Source organism: Onychomys torridus, chromosome 8 (genome assembly GCF_903995425.1).
Source record: "Onychomys torridus chromosome 8, mOncTor1.1, whole genome shotgun sequence".
In the NCBI taxonomy this organism is placed as follows: Eukaryota; Metazoa; Chordata; class Mammalia; order Rodentia; family Cricetidae; genus Onychomys; species Onychomys torridus.
Window position 1 is genome coordinate 60,872,131 of NC_050450.1, and position 24,595 is coordinate 60,896,725.

The 24,595-nt window shown below is 47.5% G+C and overlaps 1 protein-coding gene across 1 annotated transcript; it reads left to right on the forward strand.

The window, feature by feature from the left end:
• The first annotated feature begins 1,335 nt into the window (after nucleotides 1-1,335).
• Nucleotides 1,336-5,854, forward strand: Fbxo39 (F-box protein 39). The gene is made up of 4 exons (XM_036194809.1): nucleotides 1,336-1,425; nucleotides 3,339-4,444; nucleotides 4,934-5,110; nucleotides 5,516-5,854. Exons 2-4 carry the CDS (start codon nucleotides 3,419-3,421, stop codon nucleotides 5,642-5,644), a joined length of 1,332 nt encoding a protein of 443 aa, XP_036050702.1. The 5' UTR covers nucleotides 1,336-1,425; nucleotides 3,339-3,418; the 3' UTR covers nucleotides 5,645-5,854.
• The last annotated feature ends 18,741 nt before the right edge of the window (nucleotides 5,855-24,595 follow it).

Sequence of the window (24,595 nt, forward strand, 5' to 3'; positions counted from 1 at the left end):
CCCAGGAGCTACGGATGACCAGGAAAAGGACTTCTGTGCTGCCGCCACTCAACTCCTGACTGAGCAGCTCGGCTCAGCTGCTGGGTTGTCTGATAGACCCCAGCCTTGTCCTGAGTTTCCTCCTGTCCTCTTTCTTGGCCTTCCTCATCAGTTTTCAGGACAAGACGTGTTAGGAGTGGGGGGGGGGGGCTCGAGGGGGGGGATACAGGAGGAGAAAGGAAGGGGGGGGGGAAGGGAAGTGTAGAGCATGGAGAACTAGAGTTCCAGAAAGCAGCCACCACAAACTGAGCGTTCTACAAAGGCTGACTGAGTACAAGTTCCAGGGCTGTGGAGAGGTAAGCAAATTGCCAGTCTAGCACCAAGTCTCTTGAGCTGTCTTAGCCCCTTCAATAGGCACTTGTCGCCCACATCTGTGTGTGACCTAACATCCTGTGACTCTTAGGTAAAGGTTTTGGAACATATGAGCAGATTCCTTACTGCTAAGGAAGTCATCATGCGGCACCTGGGGCCCACAGCAAGGTCTCCCTGCTTTAACATGGTTATTTGGGGCAAACTGAATCTGTATTTCTGGGGCATGCTCACTCATATTTGGCTCCAAAATAAACTATCCCTTCATCTCCTTTGAAGTGGGAGCTGTGTCTTGTCGGAGAGGGGGAGGGTGACAAGGTGAAGCCCTGGGTGAGGGGGGGGGGGGACGGGGGAGGCCTTTAGCAGTAAAGTAAGGGATAAGTGTTTGTTTGATAAACAGCTTATCTGGGGACTGACAGAATGCTCAACTTTCAGCTCTGGGCTTCAGCAAAAAGGTTACTTACTCACCAAGCAAGATGGGTGGGTTAGATGTTCACCACCTTCTGGGAGCTGGGAAGGGGAACCGAGCTCAGGCTTTGTTAGGTTCAAGTCAGATCTGCTTGCAGTCCCGATTTGAAACCTACCCTTTGGGGGTGAGGGGTTACCTCATCTAAGAATAGGAGAGTGGAGGCCCACGGCTAGTGTGGGGGTGAAAGGAGTCCTCATCTGATGATAGCAATGGAGGCCCAGAGTTTCTGGAGGTCAAAACTGGAGAGAACGGACCTGAGCACAGTGTTGGGATCAGACCTCTTCGCTGCTGCAGAGGTAAAAGCAGGGGGCCTGACGAGCTTCACAAGGTGCGCCTCCCTCCAGCCTCCTGCCTCCGCCTGGCGCTTTCCTGGTGGGTCTGTGGAGCAGCGCCCTCCCCAGCAGAGGATCTGACAACTCCGGGTTTGGGACCCACCGACCTGCGGGCTCCAGCAGAGCCAGTGGGTGATGGCGCGTCACAAAGGCGGCAGTGGCCTTGGGGCAGATCTCTGCCCGGGTTGATCTCAGAGTCGGCGTGGGAGCAGCAGCGCGGGCGGAGGGGCAGGCGCGCTCGGCGTCCCTGCAGCCCAAGCGGGGCGCAGCGAGTCAGTGGTAACGGGAGGCCCAAGGCACGCACGCACCCGGCGGGCAGCTTGAGGCCCGCGTGGGAGGGGTGGGCTGCCCTGGTGATGGGACAGCCTTAACTTTTTCCTCGCTGGTTGGCAGCTGTGTTATATTATGATGGACCAAGCCGAGGTTTGGGTATACTAGCTTAGGTTCGAATCCCACACCTGTACACTTAGAACAGCATCTCACTAGAAAACTTTCTTGATCTCCCAACACCCTCCCATTCTCTATTTGCAAAATGGGTGTGTTCCCATGTTCATAGAAAAAAATACAGGAATACCTAGGCCCCAACTTACTAATGACAGCCAGAGTTTACAGCAGCTCTTTCTACTTCCCAGGTGTATTCTCCGCATCAGCTCGTTCAAGTTTCCCAAAACTAGGAAAAGGAAAGACTATTCCTATTAACAGACTAGACATTGAGACACGAAGAAATTTAGTAAGATCATGGTAACAATTGATAGGCCATTAAGTCCCATTACCTTCTGCCAGTGGGAGTGTCATTTATTATTTGGGGGAGCCTTGAAAAAATAAGTATTTAACTCAGGAACAGGGAAGGCTCAATGCATAAAGCACTGGCCATGCAGGTGTAGGGACAAGAGTTCGAATCCATCCCCAGGACCCATATAAAGCTGTAGTTGTAATCTAGGCTATCTACAGCAAGAGAGAATTTGTAAAAAGACTGTTTCAAAAAAGGTGAAAGGTGGAAACCTATACCAGAGGCTATCCTCCGGCCTCCACAGATACACCACAACACATGTGCACACACATACACCTATAGCTCTGTAGCCCACCAACATATTCTTCTAGCCTGTGACTTTGCCTGGGTTTGATTTAGTGACACCCCCGCCCACCCAGCATACACACACACACACACACACACACACACACACACACACACACACACACACACACACACACACACACACACACACACACACACACACACACGCGCGCGCGCGCGCGCACATACACACCATTGTTCTGGGAAGCACCACATGCCCAGTCTATGCAGTTCTGGGGATCAACCCTGAACTTTGAGTGTGCACATTATTACCAAGCAATTGGGTTGATTTTTTTTGTTGTTGTTTTTGTCTTCATTTTTCCATATTCCCTTTTGGCCTCTTGATCCACACTGTCCCTGGTAGAGGCTCATAACCTTGGACAGTTTGTTTACAAGCAATCAAAGTTTTGTTTGCTTGTTTGTTTTGTTAAATAGTCTTCACAAGTTCGTGATATGAAAGCAATTGTTACCCCCATCAGTGTGAGCACATCACATGCATTCATGCTTCTGTGGCTTCACACATACTGTTCCCTCTGCCTGTAATACAGTCAGCTTTTCCTCTGCCACTAGGCCAGCCTGGTCTACCTTGCATAGCCTACTCATCCTTCAAAACTTATCTCGGACATCACCTCTTCTGAGCAACTCTTGGCACTTCCTCCTTACATGGAGACTAGTCACTTCTTATCTGTGCTATCCCCCCCCCATCGTGAGCATGCCTGGGTCTCCCCACTTCTCTTGCTGTGTTAACACTCACAGGGTGTTTTGTTTTCTTGGAGACAGGGTCTTGCTACATAGTCCAGGGCGACTGGAACTCACTGTGTAGTCCAGGCTAGCCTTGAGCTTATGTTCCTTCTGCCTTAGCCTCCTGAGTCCTAGGATTACAGGAATATGCCACCACAGGCAACTTCTCACTGTGCTGAAGTTGGGTGCTGGTCTGTGACCCTGGATGAACTATGCAGTCTTCACAGGTGTGGGGTGTGTCCTGGATTCACTAATGCACCACCTATGTCTGGCCCAGTGTCTGATACAGTACGGTAGAAGCACAGAGAAGGTTGTTCAATTGAGTTTGGTTTCTGCTTGGCAGGTAACACTCTTCCTTTTTTACTCCTCACAGAGAACACGTGATTGGATTTCTTTCCCCATTTTGGGAAGCCCTGCTCAGCACACTACTACACTGTACATCTGGGTCCTTTGATGGACGAAGAAAGTGACGTGATCCAGCCCCAAGAGCAGAGCTGCTGGGCCACTCTGCCAGATGTGTGCCTGCGACGTATTTTCTGGTGGCTGGGAGACAGGGACAGGTCCAGAGCTGCCTTGGTCTGCAGAAAGTGGAACCAGATGATGTACTCAGCTGACCTCTGGAGATACAGGACCATCACGTTCAGCGGGAGGCCATCCAGGGTACATGCATCCGAATTCGAGTCAGCGCTCTGGTACGTTAAGAAATTTGGCCGCTACCTGGAACACTTGGAAATCAAGTTCCTGAACCCTTACAATGCTGTCTTGACCAAGAAGTTCCAAGTCACCATGAGAGGCCTCCTGTCATGCCTCGGCAAGAGTAACAACCGCCTAAAGTCACTCTCTATCCAGCACCTGGAGCTGGACCGCCTGGTCTGGAGAAACAGCATCAGGGGGTCGCTCATCAAGAGCTTGAGTTTTTTCTTAAAGAAAATGGGCAAACACCTGGACCATCTTAGCCTGAAAGGGGCCCGGCTGACAGTGGAGCAAGGCTGCCACATCCTCAACTCCTTGAGCTACCTTCGGAATGAGAACTTGGCCTCAGAGCTCAACATTGAGGACTTCTTCAGCCATCACCTGGCTGTCTATGGCAGTTCCCAGTTCAACAAGGCCATGGCCACCTTCCACAACCTGACATTCCTAACACTCAACTACAACTGTATCTCTGACGAGCTCCTCGAGACCTTGAGTGAGAACAATGCCGGCACCCTCCGGACCATGAATATCAAATGCCACGTTCACGACCCCCATGGTCAGGTAGTTTGGGGCATGTCCTGGGCCAAGCTGGCCAGGCAGGCCAGCAACCTAAAGGTGAACTTTTTCTTCGAGCGAGTCATGAAGTATGAGCGCCTGGCCCGGATCTTGCTGCAGGAGATTCCAGTCAGAAGCATCAGCCTAAGAAGTTGCTATTTCAGTGACCCAGACTGGTCCATGCGGCCCACTCTGACGGACATTCTGCCTTCCTTCCGGAACACCCTGCAGGTAATTGGCAAATGAGGCCCCCAGGAGCTGGTGAGCAGCTATTGCTCACAGAAAGCCTGCTATCTGTTCTCTGCTAGGTTACTACATGCTCACTTAATTCTCTGTCCAAGTTCTAGATGCTGCCAAGCACACTCCCAGGCCTCCCACACACTCCTCACAAGACCACTGTTCACTCCCTGCACATGGGACTCAGGGAAGTTCCGGGCTGGCTGTCAACCAAGGAAACCTCCCTTACCCTTATTGGAGAGCTGTGAAGCCTGAGCCAGGAGGTGCCTTGCTGGCAACAGGCAGCCTCTTCCCACTGGCTCACAGCAGTAAACAGGAATCCCCATGGTTCGTTCCTGTGGTCAGCAATAAGCTGGAGATAAGAAGAACCAAACTTGACAAAAAGCCAAATTTGACTTAAGTCCCTGGAGACCTCCAAATTTCCAGGCAGTCCCAGCACCCCTGACCCCTTCCCTCCACCCTCCTTCTCCGATGCTTTTCTAGAAGTTAACATTTGAGTTCAACAACAATCACGAGTCACTAGATGAACAGCTACATTTCCTCATCCTGGCTTGCCGAAAGCTGTTTTACTTCAAAATCTGGGCTTTCCTGGATGTTAAGTTTGTGGAGCGAATCCTGAAGAGCCAGGAGGAGGGGCAGTGCTCCCTACGCACACTAAAGGTAAGCACCCTTAGCTGTTTGCAAGGGTTGAATCTATGTCCACGACGCCAGCCAACTTTGTCTTTACTGAAGATGTATATTTTTCTATGTTACTCCCTAAGCATAACATTCACATTATAGTAGGTATCATAAGCAACCCAGAGCTAATTTGCACACACTCTTCCATTTTACAAAGGGGACTTGAGCATCCATGCATGCATCTTAGATTCCAAAGGGGGTCCTGGAATCAATCCTTTATGGATACCAAGGGAAATTGTGCCTAGGCTTTTTCTGATTCAACCATTAATTGTGTGTGTAGATGCATTTGGATGGTTGTCAGGTCTTAAGTAATGTAGCCATCGTGTGTGTGTGTGTGTGTGTGTGTGTGTGTGTGTGTGTGTGTGTACTGTTTCTTTATCGGCACAGGTGAGAATTTATACAAACCGATATGAGACAAATGAAGAGGACAGGACCCTGCGGGAAATTTACAGGAAATACAGAAAGCTGATCGATTCAGAACTTAACTATTTTGTCATCGCCTACCCTATGATGTAAAGAGTGCTCTCCAGAGGAAGACATCTAGACGCACTCGGGACCTGAAAACCTGGTTCTCGGTGAATTACATTTGGGACTCGCATGCCCTCATCCCTTTTCCTTCTCTCTCCTTTTTGCCAGTTCTACGCCACCATGAACAGCCTGGCAAAGGCTGGACTGCTGGTGACGGCAAGGCCCCCGAGCGTCTTTAAAGTGCTATCTTTGCCAACAATCCCGGCTGATCGCCTTTTGTCACCAAAGTGCAGTTTGGTGTAGTTTTTGTTTTGTTTTGTTTTGGTTGGTTGGTTTGGCTTGGTTTTAGACATTCCCACTCAGCCACAGAGCAAACTCAAAGTAGTTTTCTGCTAAGGGAGTCTGACTCCTGCTTACCTGAATAGATGTGACCAGCCAGTGGACAAACCTTCTACCAACCGATTTTAACCATTTGGAAATGCTTTGTAGCTGGGTGATGGTGGTGCACACCTTTAATCTTAACACTTGGGAGGCAGAGGCAGTTAAATGTCTGAGTTCAAAGCTAGCCTGGTCTACAGAATGAGTTCCAGGACAGCCAGGGCTACACAGAGAAACCCTGGAAAAACAAAACAACAACAAAAAGAAATGCTTTGTATCCTTGCTGACCTTCATGTCAGAGCCTTCTGACCTTGAGGTGGTCTGGGCCTGATCTCACACACACACACACACACACACACACACACACACACACACACACACACACACACAACCCACCAGTATATCCTTGGATGAAGCAGGACCATTCCCACTTAAGATACCACTGCTCACAGAGGAACTCGGGTGCTGGGTTATCAGCTCTGTGAAAGGTTCCTGCCTCAGCTTGGCCCATGTCTCCTTTTAGTTTTCTATTCAGGTGACATCATGTTCAGCCTGCTGTGGACACTCAAGTCCTCAGGTGGGAAGACAGACTAGAAGTGGCAGTTACACCCATGTTTATAATGAATCTGTAATGTATCATATTCTAATGATATGGTAAGAGGGAAAAATCACAAAATTCTTTATTTAGAATAATACTGATCACATAAAACACATCTAAAGACATTTTTAAAATCTATAAGAGACGTAACAAAAGTTGGTTGGAGGTTAGGATTTGGGTGGGTATTTTCTGGTTTTTTTATGTTTTCCTTTATTTTTCAACTTTTCTACAATGACAATGCCATTTTTGGTAACTAAGAACACACAAAAGCACTAGTGTGTCTCTGAACATGAGTGACCACTGGGTCCTGAGGCTGGGTCACAGATGTTTCTTCTCTTCCTTTGGTGTCTTTTAAAGCTTCTTTGTTTGTTTGTTTGTTTGTTTATGTTTTTTTGAAACATAGTTTCTCTGTAGCTTTGGCTATCCTGGAACTCACTCTGTAGACCAGTCTGGTCTCGAACTCACAGAGATCTTCCTGCCTCTGCCTCCCGAGTGCTGTGATCAAAGGCATGTGCCACCACTGCCCAGCCTGCTTCTTCATTTTTTTAAAATTAACCTATCAAATATGAGATCTCATTATAGCATTATCAAACAAAGTGTTTGATAATTCTCCTCTTCCTCTCCCTCCCCTGTTCACCATCCCCCTTGTAAATCCCTCTAGTCTCTTTTCATAAATCATGTGTCCATTTGGCCCCAACCTACCCCTCACCCTCATCATCATACATCTTCCTTTATCCATTTTTACCTCTCTTGGTCTCTTTTCAAATACCTTAAGTTTTACTTTCATTTACATATACACATGCATACATTACCAGCTAGGATCCACATATGAGAGCATGTAGCTTCAGTCTTTCTAAGTTTGGGTCACCTTATTTAATATTATGTCTTCTAGATTCATTTATTTTCCTGCAAATTTCATAGTTTTGTTTCATTTTCATTATAGCTAAATAAAGTTGCTTTGTGTATATGAGCCTGTATTGGCTAGTTTTATGTCAACTTGACACAAGCCAGAGACGAGGGAGTCTCAGTTAAGAAAATGCCTCCATAAGACTGAGATGTAAGGCATTTTTTTTTTTTTTTTAGTTTTTCAAGACAGGGTTTCTCTGTGTAGCTTTGGAGCCTGTCCTGGAACTCACTCTATAGCCCAGGCTGGCCTTGAACTCACAGAAATCCCTGCTTCTGACTCCCAAGTGCTGAAATTAAAGGCGTGCACCACCACCACCTGGCTTTTTTTTTTTTGTTGTTGTTGTTCGTTTTAATTTATTATAACTTTATTTTATATGTATTGGTATGAAGGTATCAGATCCTGGGGATCTGAACTTACAGACAGTTGTGAGCTGCCATGTTGGTGCTGGGAATTGAACCAGTGTCCTCTGGAAGAGCAGCCAGTGCTCTTAACCATTGAGCCATCTCTCCAGCCCCCTGACATTTTCTTAATTAATGATTTGATGGGGGAGGGCCCAGGCCATTGTGAGTGGTGTCATCCCTGGCTGATGGCCCTGGGTTGTAGAAGAAAGCATGAGACTGACCTAGGCCCTGTGCATGTGGATCACAGCTGTGAGGCTTGGTCTGTGTGTGGAGTCCCCAGCAGTAGGATCAGGTCCTATCCCTGGTGCATGAGCTGGCTTTTTGGAACCTAGTCCCCCATGCAGGGATGACTTGATGCAGCCTTGATGTAGTAGTGGGAGGAGCTTGGTCCTGCCTCAATGTGATATGGCATGCTTTGTTGACTCCCAAGGGAGGCCTGCCCCTTTCCAACAGAGGAGGAGTGGATAGGGGGGCGGGGATGAGGAATACATGAGAGGTGGGGGAAGGGAACAGGAAGAGAGAAGGAAGGGGAAACTGCGGTTGATATGTAAAATAAATGAAAAAATTAACTTTAAAAGTGATGTAAAAAGAAAAAGAAAGCAGGCTGAGCAAGCCATAGAGAGCAAGCCAGTAAGCAGCACTCCTCCATGGCCTCTGCCTCAGCTCCTGCCTCCAGGTTCCTGCCCTATTTGAGTTTCTGTCCTGACTTTCTTTGATGATGAACAGTGAGTGATATGGAACCGTGAGCAAAATAAACCCTTTCCTCCCCAAGTTGATTTTGGTTATGGGTGTGTTTCATCACAGCAATAGTAACCCTGACTAAGACACAGTCATATTTTCACTATCCATTTATCTGTTGATGGGCATAGAGATGGGTTCCATTGCCTAGACACCATGAATAAGAGCATCAATAAACATGGATGTGCAAGTGTCTCTATGGAAGGATAGTGAGTCCTTGGGGCTTATGCCCAGAAGTGGTTTGAGGCCAGCCTGGTCTACAGAGTGAGTTCCAGGACAACCAGGACTACACATAGAAACTCTATCTCTGGGAAACAAAATGGTTGGCTAATTTGAGAGTCAGATTTTCCCTGTCTTATGTTTTGGTAAGACATACTTATGTTTGTCCAACCTTTGTTGACGTTCACAGCTAACTTTTTATTCAAAGGGCTTTCACAGCTACTCTATGGGACTATCCCTGGATGCTGATTAGAAGAGACAGTTAATGTTTGCCTGCCCTTCAGAAGAGATCATTCTGATGAAGATAAGGGGATTCCCACCTGTAGGAAGCTCCCAGGTCTGATGGGAAAACATGCCTTACAGCATCATAATATGACAAAACTGAAGTACCCTGGAAAGCAAGCCAGTCCTGTGTGGCTCAGGGATTAGAGGGACCCCTCAGCTGGAAACCTAACCATTTGGCAGACATACCTAATATTTACTTGGCAACCCCTGTGAAAGAATCTTATGACCCCAAGGGGGTAGCGACACATGGATTGAGAACCACTGATATAAGCATAGATAACTTCAGAGTCACACACAGAAGGACTTCTACATGTTTTCTATGAAAGAGTAGATTCATTTTACAGGTCTGTACTACTCGGTCATATCCAGCTGGATAGTAGATGCTCCAGTTCCCGTCCCTGTCTCTGCATTGGCCTAATGTCACATCTCACACCATGCCACCCCGGAAGACCTCCAGAGGCATTGAGAGTGAGAAAGATCCGTAACACGTTGGTGTGATTGTTAAAGTAACTCTCAACTCATGGACCCCTTAAAAGAATGGTCTCACCAGATCCCCCGACCACAAGGAGAGCTACTGCAAAAATATTCTGGCTCCCCTGGAAATTAAAATGCAATCAATACAGGAGAACCATGGTGGAAAACTCAGAGCCAGAGAGATTCCCAAATGCACGTTGTTAAGTGAGTATCTTTTCTAATGGTGACATTCTACTGTCCATAGGCCACTTGCCCTATGGTGTCTTGTTACTCAGCCTTGACTAGCACACAAGGATGTAAAGAAGTGCTGCAGAGGCTTAAGCTAAGATGCAAGCCATCACCCTCAGGCAAACCTATGACACAACAGCAGGTTTTCTTTGGGGAAGACTCCTAGGCTGGAGCTCCTGGGTCCCCAAGGCCTGGATTCTCAGACTATTTAGGCCACTAATTTATGAGCCCCTGAATAAGCTGCTCACACTGTTTAAGCCTTAGTTTTAGGTATTTTTAAAGTGATAGGAGCTGAGAAATCCCACATCCCTGAGGCTCTTAGGATGCAAACCTTGCGACTCAGATCTGTGGTGCTGAGCTATGGACATGAGGGGCCACATTGCCCCAAAACACCTGGCCTTGGAAGTCAAGGGACACAGGTGTGAGATATGGCCTGCCAATCATTGTGTGTTAACTTCTTAGATTAAACAAATATAATACATGAACCTGGCTCATAGATTTTTCAATAATGCTCATTTTTCTATTGCCCGGTCAATGAGGAAATAGACTCATGAAAAGAAGGTGCCCTACCACAGTCACCAGCTTGTTGGTGGCAGACCCAATACCATAGTTTCCAGATTTAGAGCCCAGATCTCTGTCTTCCAGGTAAGCAATAAAATAGGAAGGCTCCATCCCCTCTTCCTTCCCCCAACACAGCTCATGATGGACAGACAGCAGTGATTGCATGTGAAGAATGAATTCCCACAGTCCCTCCCTCACTACAACCCCAGAAAGGAGAAACTAGCCACGTCACTTAGAAAGTGCTGGAAGTGTCAAACCTAACTCCAGAGCAATGCTCCCACACCCTGATGATTTGGAAACCTTTATTCTGTCGTTTAATTAATGAAGAAGGGATCACTGGAAATTTCTGTGGTGCTTTGCTTAGCTCCAAAATGCTACTGTATAAGACATATAACATTGAGCCAGGCGGTGGTGGCGCACACCTTTAATTAATCTCAGCACTTGGGAGGCAGAGCCAGGTGGATCTCTGTGAGTTCGAGGCCAGCCTGGTCTACAGAGTGAGATCCAGGGCAGTCACCAAAAAACTACACAGAGAAACCCGTCCTGGAAAACAAAAAACAAAAAGCAAACAAACAAAAGAAGATATAAAACATTGCTGAGATGTTAGGATATTGGGAGATGGCTCAGCAGTTGAGTACTGGTGGTTCTTCCAGAGGACCCAAGTTCAGTTCCCAGCAGCTACATGGCAACTTTGCTGCTCCATGGTGCCATCTGGTGCCATCTTCTGGCCTCCTTAGGTGCCAGGCACACATGTGGTGCCCAGACATGCATTCAAGCAAAACACCCACCTACATTTTTTTTTAATGTTAGAATGTCTTCATTACAAGGGCTGGATAGGAAGGGAGTTAAGGAAAATTATTCCATGAGCATCTGTGTCTAAACTACTAGAGACAGTTTCACATGCTGGAATGTATGTTAAAGGCTAGGCTTTAAAACCCCAAGCAACCTCCAGGGTTCTCCCATTGTGCTGTAAGCCTGTATTTAAGATCTCCTCCCTCCTTCAATAAATGGCATTCGGCATTTAAAAATAAATAAATAAAATAAAAATAAAAAACAAGCAAAGGAGGCAAAGGTAGGCAGATCTCTGTGAGTTCAAGGCTAGCCTAGTCTACAAATCGAGTTCTAGCACAGTCAGAGCTGTCTTGAAAAACAAAAAACAACCCAAGCTGCCAAACCCCCGTCAAGTGGTTCCCAGCAAAAAAGTGCTTCTCCCTATACCCTGACCTCCTATCCCAATCCCACCCCTCCAGGTTATCCTGTCCCTCCCTGTTTCTCTAGCCAGTGGAGTCGCAATGCAAATAGTTCACCACACTTTGCTTCTCCAAAGTCTTGTGATTAAAATGCCCTTAGCTTGGGCTGGGATACAGTGAGAAAGCACTCACTTGGCATGCATGAGTCCCTGGGTTTTATCCTCAGCACAGGAAAAGACAAAACAAGATTGGTGGTGAACTCCTGTTAGCCGGCCCTGGAGAGGCTGAGACAGGAGGTTTTCAGGCGTTGAAGGCCAGACGGAGTACTACAACGGGAAGTTTTACCTCCAAGTCCAGGGGGCTGCTTTTCCTGTGTGTTATTCTCTGCTGCCACTAGCTGCAGGAACTTGCCCAAGAACCTAGTTCTTTACCTGTGGGGTCTGTAATTGTGAAACAAACCCTTGGTCTCAAAGACCTTTGGTTTAAGCAATGACACTCTTTCAAGCCAAATATTTGGAGTAAAGTCAAAGATATGACTGTATGTTTACGATATTTTACTGCTTACTTACATTCTTTTCTTCCTTAGCTGACTTACCATCATCCATGTGACACAGAGTGATGACTCAGTCCTCATGCGAAGTATGTGACAACCACATCAGGACACAAAGCATTGCCATGCCCTTGTTTCTCATTCTTCCAACAAATGTCTGATCAGTTGCTACAGACCACAACCCCTCACCATCTCATTGTAGAAGATCATGCGAGGCTTCTGTCTTACCTAACCATATTTCAGTACCCACTGTCCAGCCTCTATTTGCTTCCTCGTTTCCCAGCCTCTAACAATTTCTATTACACTCTTTCTCCTTAAGAATAACTTTTCCAGCTTCCATATTTAAATGAAAGCATGCAATATTTATCTTTCAGTGTCTGGTTTCTTTCCCTTAACACAATATCCTCCATTTCTAACAATTTTTGCTGACAATTCTGATGCTTTTAGAATTATGGATGTCACTGTTTTGAGGGGGAGGGGAAGGTCATCACTAACTCAAAAGAAGCAAGACAAAATATATCATTTGCAAATATGCAGATAAATGACATATATAGACATGACAAAATGGAAAGGGAACCATTAGAGAGGAGGAAAGGAACCAGCAGGAGTTGGAAGGGTCAGGGAGGGTAATGGAGGGTCAATTTGAGCAAAGTACAATCATATGTAGACATGAAAATGTGATCATGAAACCCATTGGGGTTTTTTGTTGTTGTTGTTGTTTTTGTTTTGTTTTGGTTTGGTTTTTGGTTTTTGGTTTTTTTTTGAGCTGAGGACTGAACCCAGGGCCTTGCGCTTGCTAGACAAGTGCTCTACCACTGAGCTAAATCCCCAACCCAAAACCCATTGTTTTATATACCAATAAAAAAAGAAACCTAAAAAAATTCCTCCCCAAAGAAGCAATCTTTTGTACATATAAAATTTCCCTCTTCTGTAATAGATGAACACCCTTTTGTACACATTATCCAAACAGCCATTCCAGAGAGAGACACACAGACATGCTTTCAGATATTCCTTACAATTTGCAATCTGAAGTCACAGAACCTGTGGACTCACTGGCTGAATGACACACAGAGACCATCCACCCTGTGCAACTTCCTATGGGTGGTGCCTAGAAAAATCAGTCATTTAATCAGATTCATGTTTCTCTACACTTACAATTGCACACATTTTAAAAATATAATTACACACACACACACACACACACACACACACACACACAGCCTAAATGTTCAGGGGTATATGAGGTTCTTGAGAACATGCACGCTTGCTTTGCACACTGTGAATCCCCAGTGCGTAGAGCCATGCTAGAATCAGAACCTGTCCTAGCTGGTCTTGAACAAATAAAATAAGGTCTAGTTTGGAGATCATTCCAATTTAGTTCATAGTAAACAAATATTTCAAAGTGTTGTGTTCTGAGCCACCTTCCTGAGTCTTAAGACAAATGTGCCCTTTGAAAGAAGCTACTCAGAGCACAGAGTTTATGAGCCTGATGTGATAGTGTGATGGATTTCAACAAGAGTGTTCTGTAGGATGCCACCAGGAGCTGTACTGTAAGGAAGGCGTTTCAGTGAGACGAAGCCTCACAAATCACCTCTCCCACTCCTCTCGTATGTATTCAACATCACTCTTCATACACAAGTGAAGGAAAGCCAACTTCAGGGGGGGCACTTACCTACCTCCCCTTGAGAAGTTACTAAACAGTAGAGTGAAAACCCAGAGGTGATCCCAAGTATACATGCTTTGTCAGCCAGCGTCCCTAGAGAGTGTATCCAATCCCTTCTCTCCATCTGTCCTCATCAGAACTTGCCAAGTGTCCACAAGTCCACCAGGGGTTGCTGTGGCTAAATAATAAAACAACCTCATAGAAACAGACTCAGAAAGGCAGGACAAAGCTGAATACTGAAGGGCTATTACGAATAGAAAATTATCTCCAACTAAAACGTCCATCAGTTGGATAATGGGCGACATCAACACTAGTAGTTCCCAGTCATGTTGGCAATTCAATGACTAGGGCTAAGCTTCATGTCTTGACATGCACATCCTTCAAGACCCTAAGTGAGAATAGCAAGCTTCCAGCCAAAACATCTGCAGTGAGTCTATTTTTTGAAAACTCTATGGAGCTCTGTGTGTATAGGGCCTTGACTAAGCCAAGAGTCCAGAGGTCAGCCCCACCTGAGCTGGTTATATCATTCAGTATTGTCAGCTATTCATGAGGTCAGAGCTGTTTTCAACATTTGACCCTCCTGACAAAATCAGCCACTCAGGGCTCCTTCAGCCCTTCAGATTCTTAGGGCTTGCTGCTCTGTGCCGTGACCTCCATCCTACATTCTCTGCAATTCTTCAAGCCAAGATACCACAAGCGAACATGGTCTTAACAGATGATAAACAATATTGCACACTTAGCGGTCACTCCTCCCTCTCCCTAAAAACAAAGGACTGAACCCTGAAAGACAAGTTTCCTTTCTTGGCTGTTGAGGACACTAGAAAGAAATTCCCGAACTTCGCAGCTCTCCCTTGCTGAGTAGGTGGAAGATGGTACTGACAGAGTGAGAGGCTATGGAGACAGAGGACCTGCCCTGGCCTCTGGACCCATCCACAATTTCTGATAGGCTACAGCTCATCACCCACACTTCTCTCTGCCTACCTTCCAAAACCTCCAACCCTGGTCAACCTTGCTCAATCCCTGTCTCTCACCAGAACCTGACTTGAACTTCACTGTGGTCTACACAGCTTGATCCCAGTCCTCCTCCTCCATCTTGGTTTGTATCGCCCTTGTCCCTTTCTCTAGACGCTGGCTGTCCGCTAAGAAATCCAGAGGAGCTGTTTCCCCAGCCACTCACAAGATGCCACCTCTGTGTTTGCCTTTCCCAGCTCTGGCATCAGCCTTTCTCTGAGGAACCACCTCACCTCAAGTGGCTGCTAAGTCACTCTGGGACAGATGGCTGAGGTGCCTATTTAACATATCAAAGCAGACCTGGCTGCCAGGTTCCCCCAGAATTCCTCAGTCCCTACCAGTTACAGTATAGGGCTGGCATACCTTCCCCTTTACCTTGAGCCCTCCAGCCCAGAGGCTGCCCCCCAACCCTCACCCCTGGAGGTTCTTCCCTATATAATCCAGCCATTTTGGTTACCCGCTTCTTTCATACATTCGGCCTCCTGGCTGCTGCACCTGGTCCCCTTTCCTCTCCCTTCCCCTCCCCATCTCCTCACGTGGCTCAGGGTCATGTTCACTCTGGATCTCCCAGATGTCTCTGCCTCTGCCTCTGCTCTCCCTTTTATCTACAATAAACTTTCTCCTCCAGCATACCTAGGAGCAGTCATGTCCTTCCCTTTCCATTTCTTTTTTCATTCATCTGATGTCGAAACCTGGGAGTAGCATAGATGAGTTCCCTCCTGGGAAACCCAGCTGCTCTGAATCAAGCTGCTGACGTGACTCTCCTAAGGTATGTGTGGATCATTTGTTTCTTCTGGCTTTTGCCACCTGCCAAATTTGATTCCAGAGTCCACCTCTTCAGCCATTTCTTCCCTTAACAAACCTTAGTTAATGATCCATCTGTTCTCACCTACTCAGTAAGTGAGTCTGGCACCTGGAGCCTGCTACACCCTGTGGGGCCCTACCACATGGGCATCTCCCTGCTACACCCTGTGGGACCCTACCACATGGGCATCTTCCTGCTACACCCTTTGGGGCCCTACCACATGGGCATCTCCCTGCTACACCCTTTGGGGCCCCATCATGTGGGCATCTCCCTGCTACATCCTGTGGGGCCCTACCACATGGGCATCTCCCTGCTACACCCTTTGGGGCCCCATCATGTGGGCATCTCCCTGCTACATCCTTTGGGGCCCTACCACATGGGCATCTCCCTGCTATGCCTTTTGGGACCCCACCATATGGGCAATTCTGCCTGCTAAGACACTTGCTCCTCCCCCTCTGTTAGAACCCTCCTTTTTCCAAAAGCCTCTCCCAGTGCACCTCTCCAGCTGTTCTCAGAGAACCACAATCACGTTTCCTGTTCCATCACAGCACTTTCCACTACCTGAAATGGCTTTTCATACACTGTCTGCCTCTGGGCTGAGTTCCAAAGGACATCTTGTTCATCCCTCATAATAGCACTCAGCATAGACTCAGAGTCTGAAATAGCCCAGCAGATGTTTGTTGTGTGAGAGAATAAGCAAAAGACCCCACCCACAATCATTTTGTTAGCTTCCTGTTCCTATAGTACCTGACTCTATCAGCTTATAGAGAAAAAGGGTTTGTGTTGGCTCACACACAGCCCATGAGCAGTTAACAGTCTTGTATTGGGTGAGACAGCACATGGGATCATTCGTCTCATGATCGGGAAGCAAAAGAGAGCAAGAAAAGCTAGGTCACACAATCTTTTCCAAGGCACACCCCTAGTGACCTAAAGACCTCCCACTAAACCCTTCCTTTTGAAGTTTCTAACACTCCACTGTAGTGGGACCAAGCCCTTTAACTCGTGGGCCTTTGAGAATGATCCTATACTCCCTGCTGGCTAGCTCTCACGGTACCTCAAAGTACCATGAAGGCTGCTGGAGGAAAACGGCATCAGCAATCTTCAGCTATATTCCTGTCTGTGACACTACCAGCCAGCCGGGCAACATGGACTCACGGGTACAATAGAGGCAAGTCTGTAATGGGGCAACCAGTTGTTTTCTGATTGGATTAGCAGCCCGCTCCACTGGAGGGGAATCCGAGCTAGCACTATAAACCTGGTTTATAGGCCTATCTGGAAAGCTACTGTGGTTGTTTCCTGAGTGGTGTGCCCATCAGTGGCCTTCTGAATGAGTATGTTTATGCCTATAGATGAGTGCAGCATTCAGCTTCAGTCTGAGAAACTTCTTTTTGGAATGGCGACAGAGACCCAGGACTAGTCAAAGTACTACAAATACATGACTATTGAAAGCTGAGCCCCAAGTGAGAGAACTGTATCTCCCCCTCCAAGGCTCAGGAACACCATGAAAGAGGAACTGTAAAGAATGTAAAAAAAAAAAAAAAAGCCAGAGTGGGGTGGACATTATGGAACACTGTCTTCTGGGCATGACATGGCTATTGCATCCTTGAACTCTTAGTACTGTGATAACCTACACAAGATTTAAGCCTACCAGCACCCTGTCATGGAAAGGGGAAGGAGCTCATGAGGCCACACCTCACCCTGAGGATCCATTGGCAGTGAATGGTTGTGAGGGGAAGGAGAAAGATTTTCTCCAGTGGAATAGCCACTGCTAAATTAATCCGTCATCCACACTTCTGTAAGCAACCATAACGGAACTCATTGGGTCACCAGAGGAAGGGAAGGGGTAGTTGTGAAGAGAAACAAGATCAGTGGGAGCAGAAAGGGACCAAGAGATATGGGTGGATGTGTTCAAAATACATTACCTAGGGGCCAAGCAGGATTGCTCAGCAGGTAACGGTACCTACCACACAAGCCCAACAACTTGAGTTCAGTCCCTAGAATCTGTGAAAGGATGGAAGAAGGGAAATGAGTTTACAAAGTTATTCTGTGTATTCATCTCATACATAACACACACACACACACACACACACACACACATCACATCACATCACATCACACATACATCACACACACACACACACACACACACGTCACATTCACACACACATACACACATCACATGTACTACACATATCACATGACGCACACATACATCACACATCACACACACATACCACATACATTGCACTTACATACACACACATCACACATACACACACAAACATATACACACACATCACACATATACACCACACACCCTCTCCCAGGCTTCAAGAGCATCAAGGAGCGTCTTCCTACTGTAGACATTTTAAAAAATGCATACCAATGTTTATAAAGGAATTTCAAGTGGAAAATACTTTGGGGCCAGTTGATTTCAGGGTCTGAAGGCCCAAGACCCAACCCACTCCCGACAACCCGTTAGCCATAGGACGCCAGCATTTGTGTTCCCGCTGTCGGTTCTTCGTTTGCGGTGTTTGTAAAATGCATCTCTAAGTATAAGGCTAGAGATTGGAGCTCCCCACAGGAGATGAGCTGGCCTTCCCTCCTTTGGCTGCCCCAAGTCCTGCCACACACACACCCGTCTTGTGCCAGGCCTTGAGTCTCCCCTCTGGACCACGTGGAGATTGGATGAGACCTCAGGCAGCCTCTCTTCCCAGACACTCTGCTTCAGGCTCAAGGAGTCTCCCTCAAACTTGACGAATTTGGCTTCAACCCTCTGGCCCCATAACTTCTCACTTGTCAAATATTTCTGGGATAACTGGGACCAATGGTTGGTTAGGGGGTCCACACCTTGCATCTGGGATGGGGTGACCAAGTGTGGTCATGTAGGCTACAGTTAGCTGTTCCTTTGCTTTGGGGCTCCCCTTAGGACTTCTAGTTGATGCTTCTGACCTTGCCCTGCGGCTTCTGGAGGCTGCAGCAGCCATTGTCAAGGCCATGGAGGGGGCCTGGAGAGGAGTCTTCTCCAGAATCCCAAGCCAGCTTCTTCTGTCGCCCCTCCGCCTCCATCAGAACCAAGTCTCATAGGCCACTGCCCGCAAGGGGGAGCACACATTTTGCTCAGGGAGACCTGTGAGTGTTCACGACTGTTGAGCTAGGCAGCCAATGAAGGGATTGTCTCCTCTCTCTGGGCTCTGTGCACAGCTGTTCATTACACTGGTAGGGTGTGTGCGCCAAGCCGCAGTCAGGTGCGTCAAGATTTGAGGTGATGAGAAAATCCACACAGCAGCCATCTCACAGAACAGAGTTGGTCATTTCCCTTCACCCGTGTCTTCTGCACTGGGAAAGCTGATTGTGGCTTCTCCATACAAAAGACCTGTTTTGGACTCACCTGGGTCCTGTGGTTACCCACCCCCTTCCAAACTTAAGGCAAATTTAAACTTGGTGGGTGTGAGTCATCTTGGGAAACAGACTCCCCAGGATTAAGACCTTAAAGCATCAGGTCACACCCCAGGATTAAGGTATTAGAGTCTCTGGTGGGATCTGGAAACTTTAAACTCAGGCTCTAATTCCGACACCTGAGTCACGATGAGCCAATTACCCAGCACACCACAGTGTTTCCACCTGGCATCACTCCTTACTACTAAATTCTGCTGTGGTTCTAAAGGGCCAACAGCCTACTTGAGAGTGAACCCTATGTTTGGTACCCTCCCAGGTCTCAGTTTTCCTACTTACAAAATGGAATTCACAGATTGCACTACCACACATAACAAGCCTCCCATGGGTGTTAGTGGCTGCATTACCAATAATATACATATAAGCCTATCAGAAGTCCTACTTGGTTTGAGATTATAAAGTACCTTCTAGGGACTCGAATATACCCAATTTTTCGCTATTCTAAAAACAGTTTCAGCCAGCCTGGCGGTGGTGGCGCACGCTTTAATCCCAGCACTTGGGAGGCAGAGGCAGGCAGATCTCGGTGAGTTATAGGCCAGCCTGATCTACAGAGTGAGATCTAGGACAGGCTCCAAAGTTACAGAGAAACCCTGTCTCGAAAAAAACAAAAAAAAACAAACCAAAACAAAACAAAAAAAAAAGTTTCAGCCCCTTTTAACCCTTTGACTGTGCATGTGCTATACCACTGTATCGGATGTCCCCTCCATTTCCTCCAAGTTACATTTACTGAGAGCGGACTCCAAAGTGGCCTCCCCGCCCCCCCCACCCCCCTCCCAGCCCGCTCCTCTAGCCAGGCACCATGGCCTGTGACAGCCCTTTGTGTCAGAGCCATGAAAAGGGAGTCAGTCATGGGGGGGATGGGGGCGTTCGACATGAGGTGATTGGGGGGCCTCTCAGAACACAGGGCTTCAGAAACTGCCTGAAGCAAAAGAGGAGCTCTAGAGGCGACCGGTCTGCCCTTGTCACTTTGTCTTGGTACACTGGCTGACACTTTTTCTCTCTCTCTGTTAGCTGGCTTTCTGTTTCCGGTTCACATAACAGACAACAGCTGCCATCCACGCTCCAAAACCTCCACCCGAGAGGGCAGCCACGTGGAACGGAGGCTTTCTTTCCCAAGTCTAAATTCCTCAGGAGAGGGGCTTCTTGACCCGGCTTCCATTAGCAGCCACTCCTGGCCCAGTCAACTGTGGTGGGAAGCAAAGGGAAGGGGGCTGGGGGCTGCTGGGTTGGTGAGGAGGAGGAGGAGGAGGGGGCTCCCCACAGCAGAAAATACAGCAAGATGACACCCTGCTGCTCTCAGGGGGCCCTGCAATGTCCCCCAGAAGGGCCATTCAGGGTGTTCCTGTCAACACATGTTGGTTAAAGGAGCAAATGATAGAAACTTCTGGAAGCTTCAAATAAGAAAGAGCATCTCACAGAAAGGACTGTTGTTCGAGTCTGCATGTGAGGACCTGGGCATTTGCCTCCCCTTCAGAGTCCTTCAGATACTCCTCATCTCTCTGTTTCCAATTCCCGACTCCTGGTACACAGACAATGAACAGCTGAGCTGCCAGGGAAGGTAGACTTTGTCTTACAGATGCAATTGTGGAGCCTTCTGTGTGCACTGCATGGTTCTCAGAGAAGAAATCAGTGGGAGCTGGAAAGTGACCACAGGGTCAGCTGTCTGGAAACGCCGGGGGAACCTGGGTTTTGAAGCTTTCTTTCCCCCATTCCTCTCAAAACCTCTGTCTTTAGCTCAAGCTAAGAATATCCTGGCTGGATAGCTTAAGAATAAACATTTATAGCCAGGCGGTGGTGGTGCACACCTTTAATCTCAGCACTCGGGAGGCAGAACCAGGTGGATCTCTGTGAGTTCGAGGCCAGCCTGGTCTACCAAGTGAGTTCTAGGAAAGGCGCAAAGCTACACAGAGAAACCCTGTCTCAAAAAACCAAAAAATAAAATAAATAACATTTATAACTGGGCAGCGGTGGCACATGCACTCTGAATCAGACAGAGTCAGGCGGATCTCTGAGTTCGAGGCCAGCCTGATCTAAAGAGCATGTTCCATGACAGCCACGACTACAAAGAGAAACCCTGTCTCAAAACAACAAAAACAAAAGAATGTAGATACATAAAAAGTAGGTGTTAATTTCAAATAGGTCTTTCTGGCTGTGAGGGCGACCTGGCTGTGAGTCCAACCTGCCTGTGAGTCCGACCTGGCTGCAACACTATCACTCTGTTGATTGTCAGGGTTGATTCGGCTGATCTGACTGGCTAGGCAGGTGTTCCCTTCCTCCTTCCCTGCTCCAGGTTCATCCCTCCAGAAGCTGTGCACTCTTGAAAGAGGACAACCTTCCTGGAATGGAGGAGGACTGACCGGTCTTCAGTCAGGGGTATAGGAGTAGCCGCACTCCCTGGCCGGAGCCCCCAAACAAGCTCTTGAACAGGTCTTTCAGATCTGAGTCCTCAGCTTAAGATTCTTTCTCTGGCGAGCTGAGCTGACAGGTGCGAGCCACCACACCCAGCTCCTCACTGCTTTTATATTGTTTTTAATCGACATTAAATTTTATGTCTTTGTTTAATTTATTCACCTTTATAATTGCTTTCTACCACACAGCTCTAATTTCCCATTTCCAGTAGTAGTGCCAAGTCTTTTAAAATAAATGTGCTGCCTGTAAAATGAATGTGTTTCAAGGCGGTGCATGGCTGTGTTAAAACTCAAGACCTTGGCACTGAATGGCTGACAGTTTGAAGGGGTCAGCCATTCTGTGAGTTCCAGGACAGCCAGGGCTACACAGAGAAACCCTTTCTCTAGAAACCAAAAGCAACAACAACAACAAAAATTAAGAATGAGCCTTTATTTCTCCCACTTTGGGCAAATGTGAAGAGCAAGACTGAGCCAGTGATGTGGCCTAAGATGAAAGCCCATTTCCAGTTCCTAAGGGATGTCTACACAGGGCAGCACGCTTTCAGGACACTTCCAATCACTAATTCCATGCAGAAAATCTCTGCCTTCGTGATGTCAGCTCAACCCTGTTACCTCCCAAAGAGCCCCTTCCTACCCTGCTGCTGCTAACTGAACCACTGAAAAGGGAAACTTGGACACTGACTTTCGTGTTGATTATGGATGGACAAGTTCAACTTTAGTTCTATTAACAAAAATTCAAGTTTAAATGACCCCCTGATTTGAAGGATGGCATTTAAGAGTAATTTTTATTGCCTATGAATAAAATTCTTATTTATTTGTTTATACAGTGTCTCACTATGTAGCCCAGGCTGGCCTTAGACTCACTCCCTATCCCAGACTAGCTGTGGGCTCCTGAACCTCCTGCCTCTGTCTCACAAGATGTATCCCACTGCACCTGACAAGAACAAGGCTTATTTTATAGATGGGGAAACTGAGTCCCAGGAAGCTGTGAAACTTGCTCTGGGTCCTCCGCAGGCTGGCCCATGGATCCTCTCTGAGTTGTGCCTAAGTGCAGCACCTGGCACTAAACAAATTCTAAGCCTGGGAGCCGTGTGCTCAGGAATGGTTTTTCTACCACGTTGCTGGCTGTGTCAGGCCCCATCCCTATGTTGAACAGGCAGAAATTCTGAACTCTGTCCTCGGAGCTGGAAAAGGAGATGTTTTTGTCAGATCAGCAGAGCACCCACAAACTTCCCACTGGCCCCTGGGGCAGGGAGTTCACACCTTCCTCGTGGTGTGAAAAGGGGCTCTGAAGGGTGGTGCTTAGACCTGAGTGGTTGAGTCACAGAACACAAGACAGGCATAGGTTTTTCCATCTCAGCTCAGGCACTTACTGCTAGCAGAGAACAAATACTCCTTAACTCCTGGGAGTTAAGCCCATAGCCTGAGACGGCCTTGTGCCCCGTGACACCAGATTTGGGGGATATCAGAGATGGGAAAGGCTGTAGGCTGTCTACCCCAATCATCTCATTCTACAGCTGGTAAGAGGGAGAGAGACATTCCTGACAAAGTCAGGACTGGAATCCAGATCTCCTGGTTTTCTGGCTGGTGCTGCGTGCTCACCACCTGCTGTCCAGTAGGTTCAGGATACCAAAAGTCACCAGAGGCAGCTCACTGTGGGGGAAGAGCACTGAGAAGGTGAACCCTTCCTAGTTGACAGGTGAATGAATGAATGAGCAGCTTCCCTTGGCCAGCGCTCTTCCTCCGACAGCCACACAGACCCACAGTCGGAATTGAGACCCCCTAAGAGTGGTGTTCCAGATGGTTGTAGTTACTGAGAGTTTGCTTCCTTCTGAGACAGGCTGGGCGTGGGGCCCTGGACACGCTATCTCACTCCATCCACCGTAGGAGACCTCCAGTCAGGGATGCCTGACTCCGGAACTTACATGTGTATATGCATGCAGGCAAGTTTGAGTGAGTGATGCGGATTCACGTGTGTTAAACAGGAGCTCCACTGCTGAGATATACCTCCATAGTCAGACATTTAAGGGGTGTGGGTGGGTGGATGGGTGGAGAGAGAGAGAGAGAGAGAGAGAGAGAGAGAGAGAGAGAGAGACTCTTGCTGAAACTGGAATTCACTGATGTAGCTAGACTGACTCACCAGTCAGCCCTAGAATCCCCCATCTCCATCTCCCAGCACTGGGATTACAGACACACACTGCCAGGTCTGGAGTTGGTTTGTTTGTTTGTTTAACATGGTGTTGGAGATCCAAATTCAGGTCCTTGTATTCACACCTTCCCCACTGAGCTATCTCCCCAACCCTCCCCCTCCCAACACCTAGTCTCTAAAAAATGAACTGGTTTTTATTACATCTATACCCACTACTTGGGGTGAGGGTGGTACAAGGATGCCATGGAGCAAGAGTGGAAGCTAGAAGACTTGTGCTAGTCCGTTCTCTTCTCCCACCATGAGGGTCCCAGGTATCAAACTCAGGTCTTCAGGCTTGGCCACAAGTACCATTACCCCGCCAGAGCCATCTTGCCTGCCCCCAGACAGCTATACTCTTAATTACTGCTAAGAGATTCGAATCTGTAGCATAAATTAGAGTTTTCTTTTTCTTTACCGCTACTCATTTTTAAAATGAAAAAAAAAAGTAACAAACAAACAAAAAAAAATACAGTGAGTACTAAATAATCTAGAATCGAACAGAAAACTATGAGTTTCCTTGCAGGGAGAAAAAAATAAAAGGGTAAAACTTCTTGCCGCCACATGGGGGCGCTGGAGGATGCAGGCTGGACAGAGACCTGCCTTCCCAACCCAGCCTAGGCTGCTCTTTCCCAGCTGTCCATCAGAAACTGCAGCTCTAGTGTAGGAATCCTCCAGCCCTACGGCAAATACACATCACCACTGCTACTCTGGGGAACTTCCCCTAGCCTTTGAGCCAAGGACATTTCCTCTCTGCCCTCACAACCACAGACATCGGCAACTGTGCTCACCACTACCCCTCCCTGCCCCCAGATTGAACTTTAGACAATTGAGAATCCCCTTGGCCTGAGCCTGTCTTCTACCTGCTAACCACCTAACCACCTTCTCCTTCATCTGTTTCTGTGACATTTGCAGAGGCTTTTGATGAACTGCCAGGAGGTG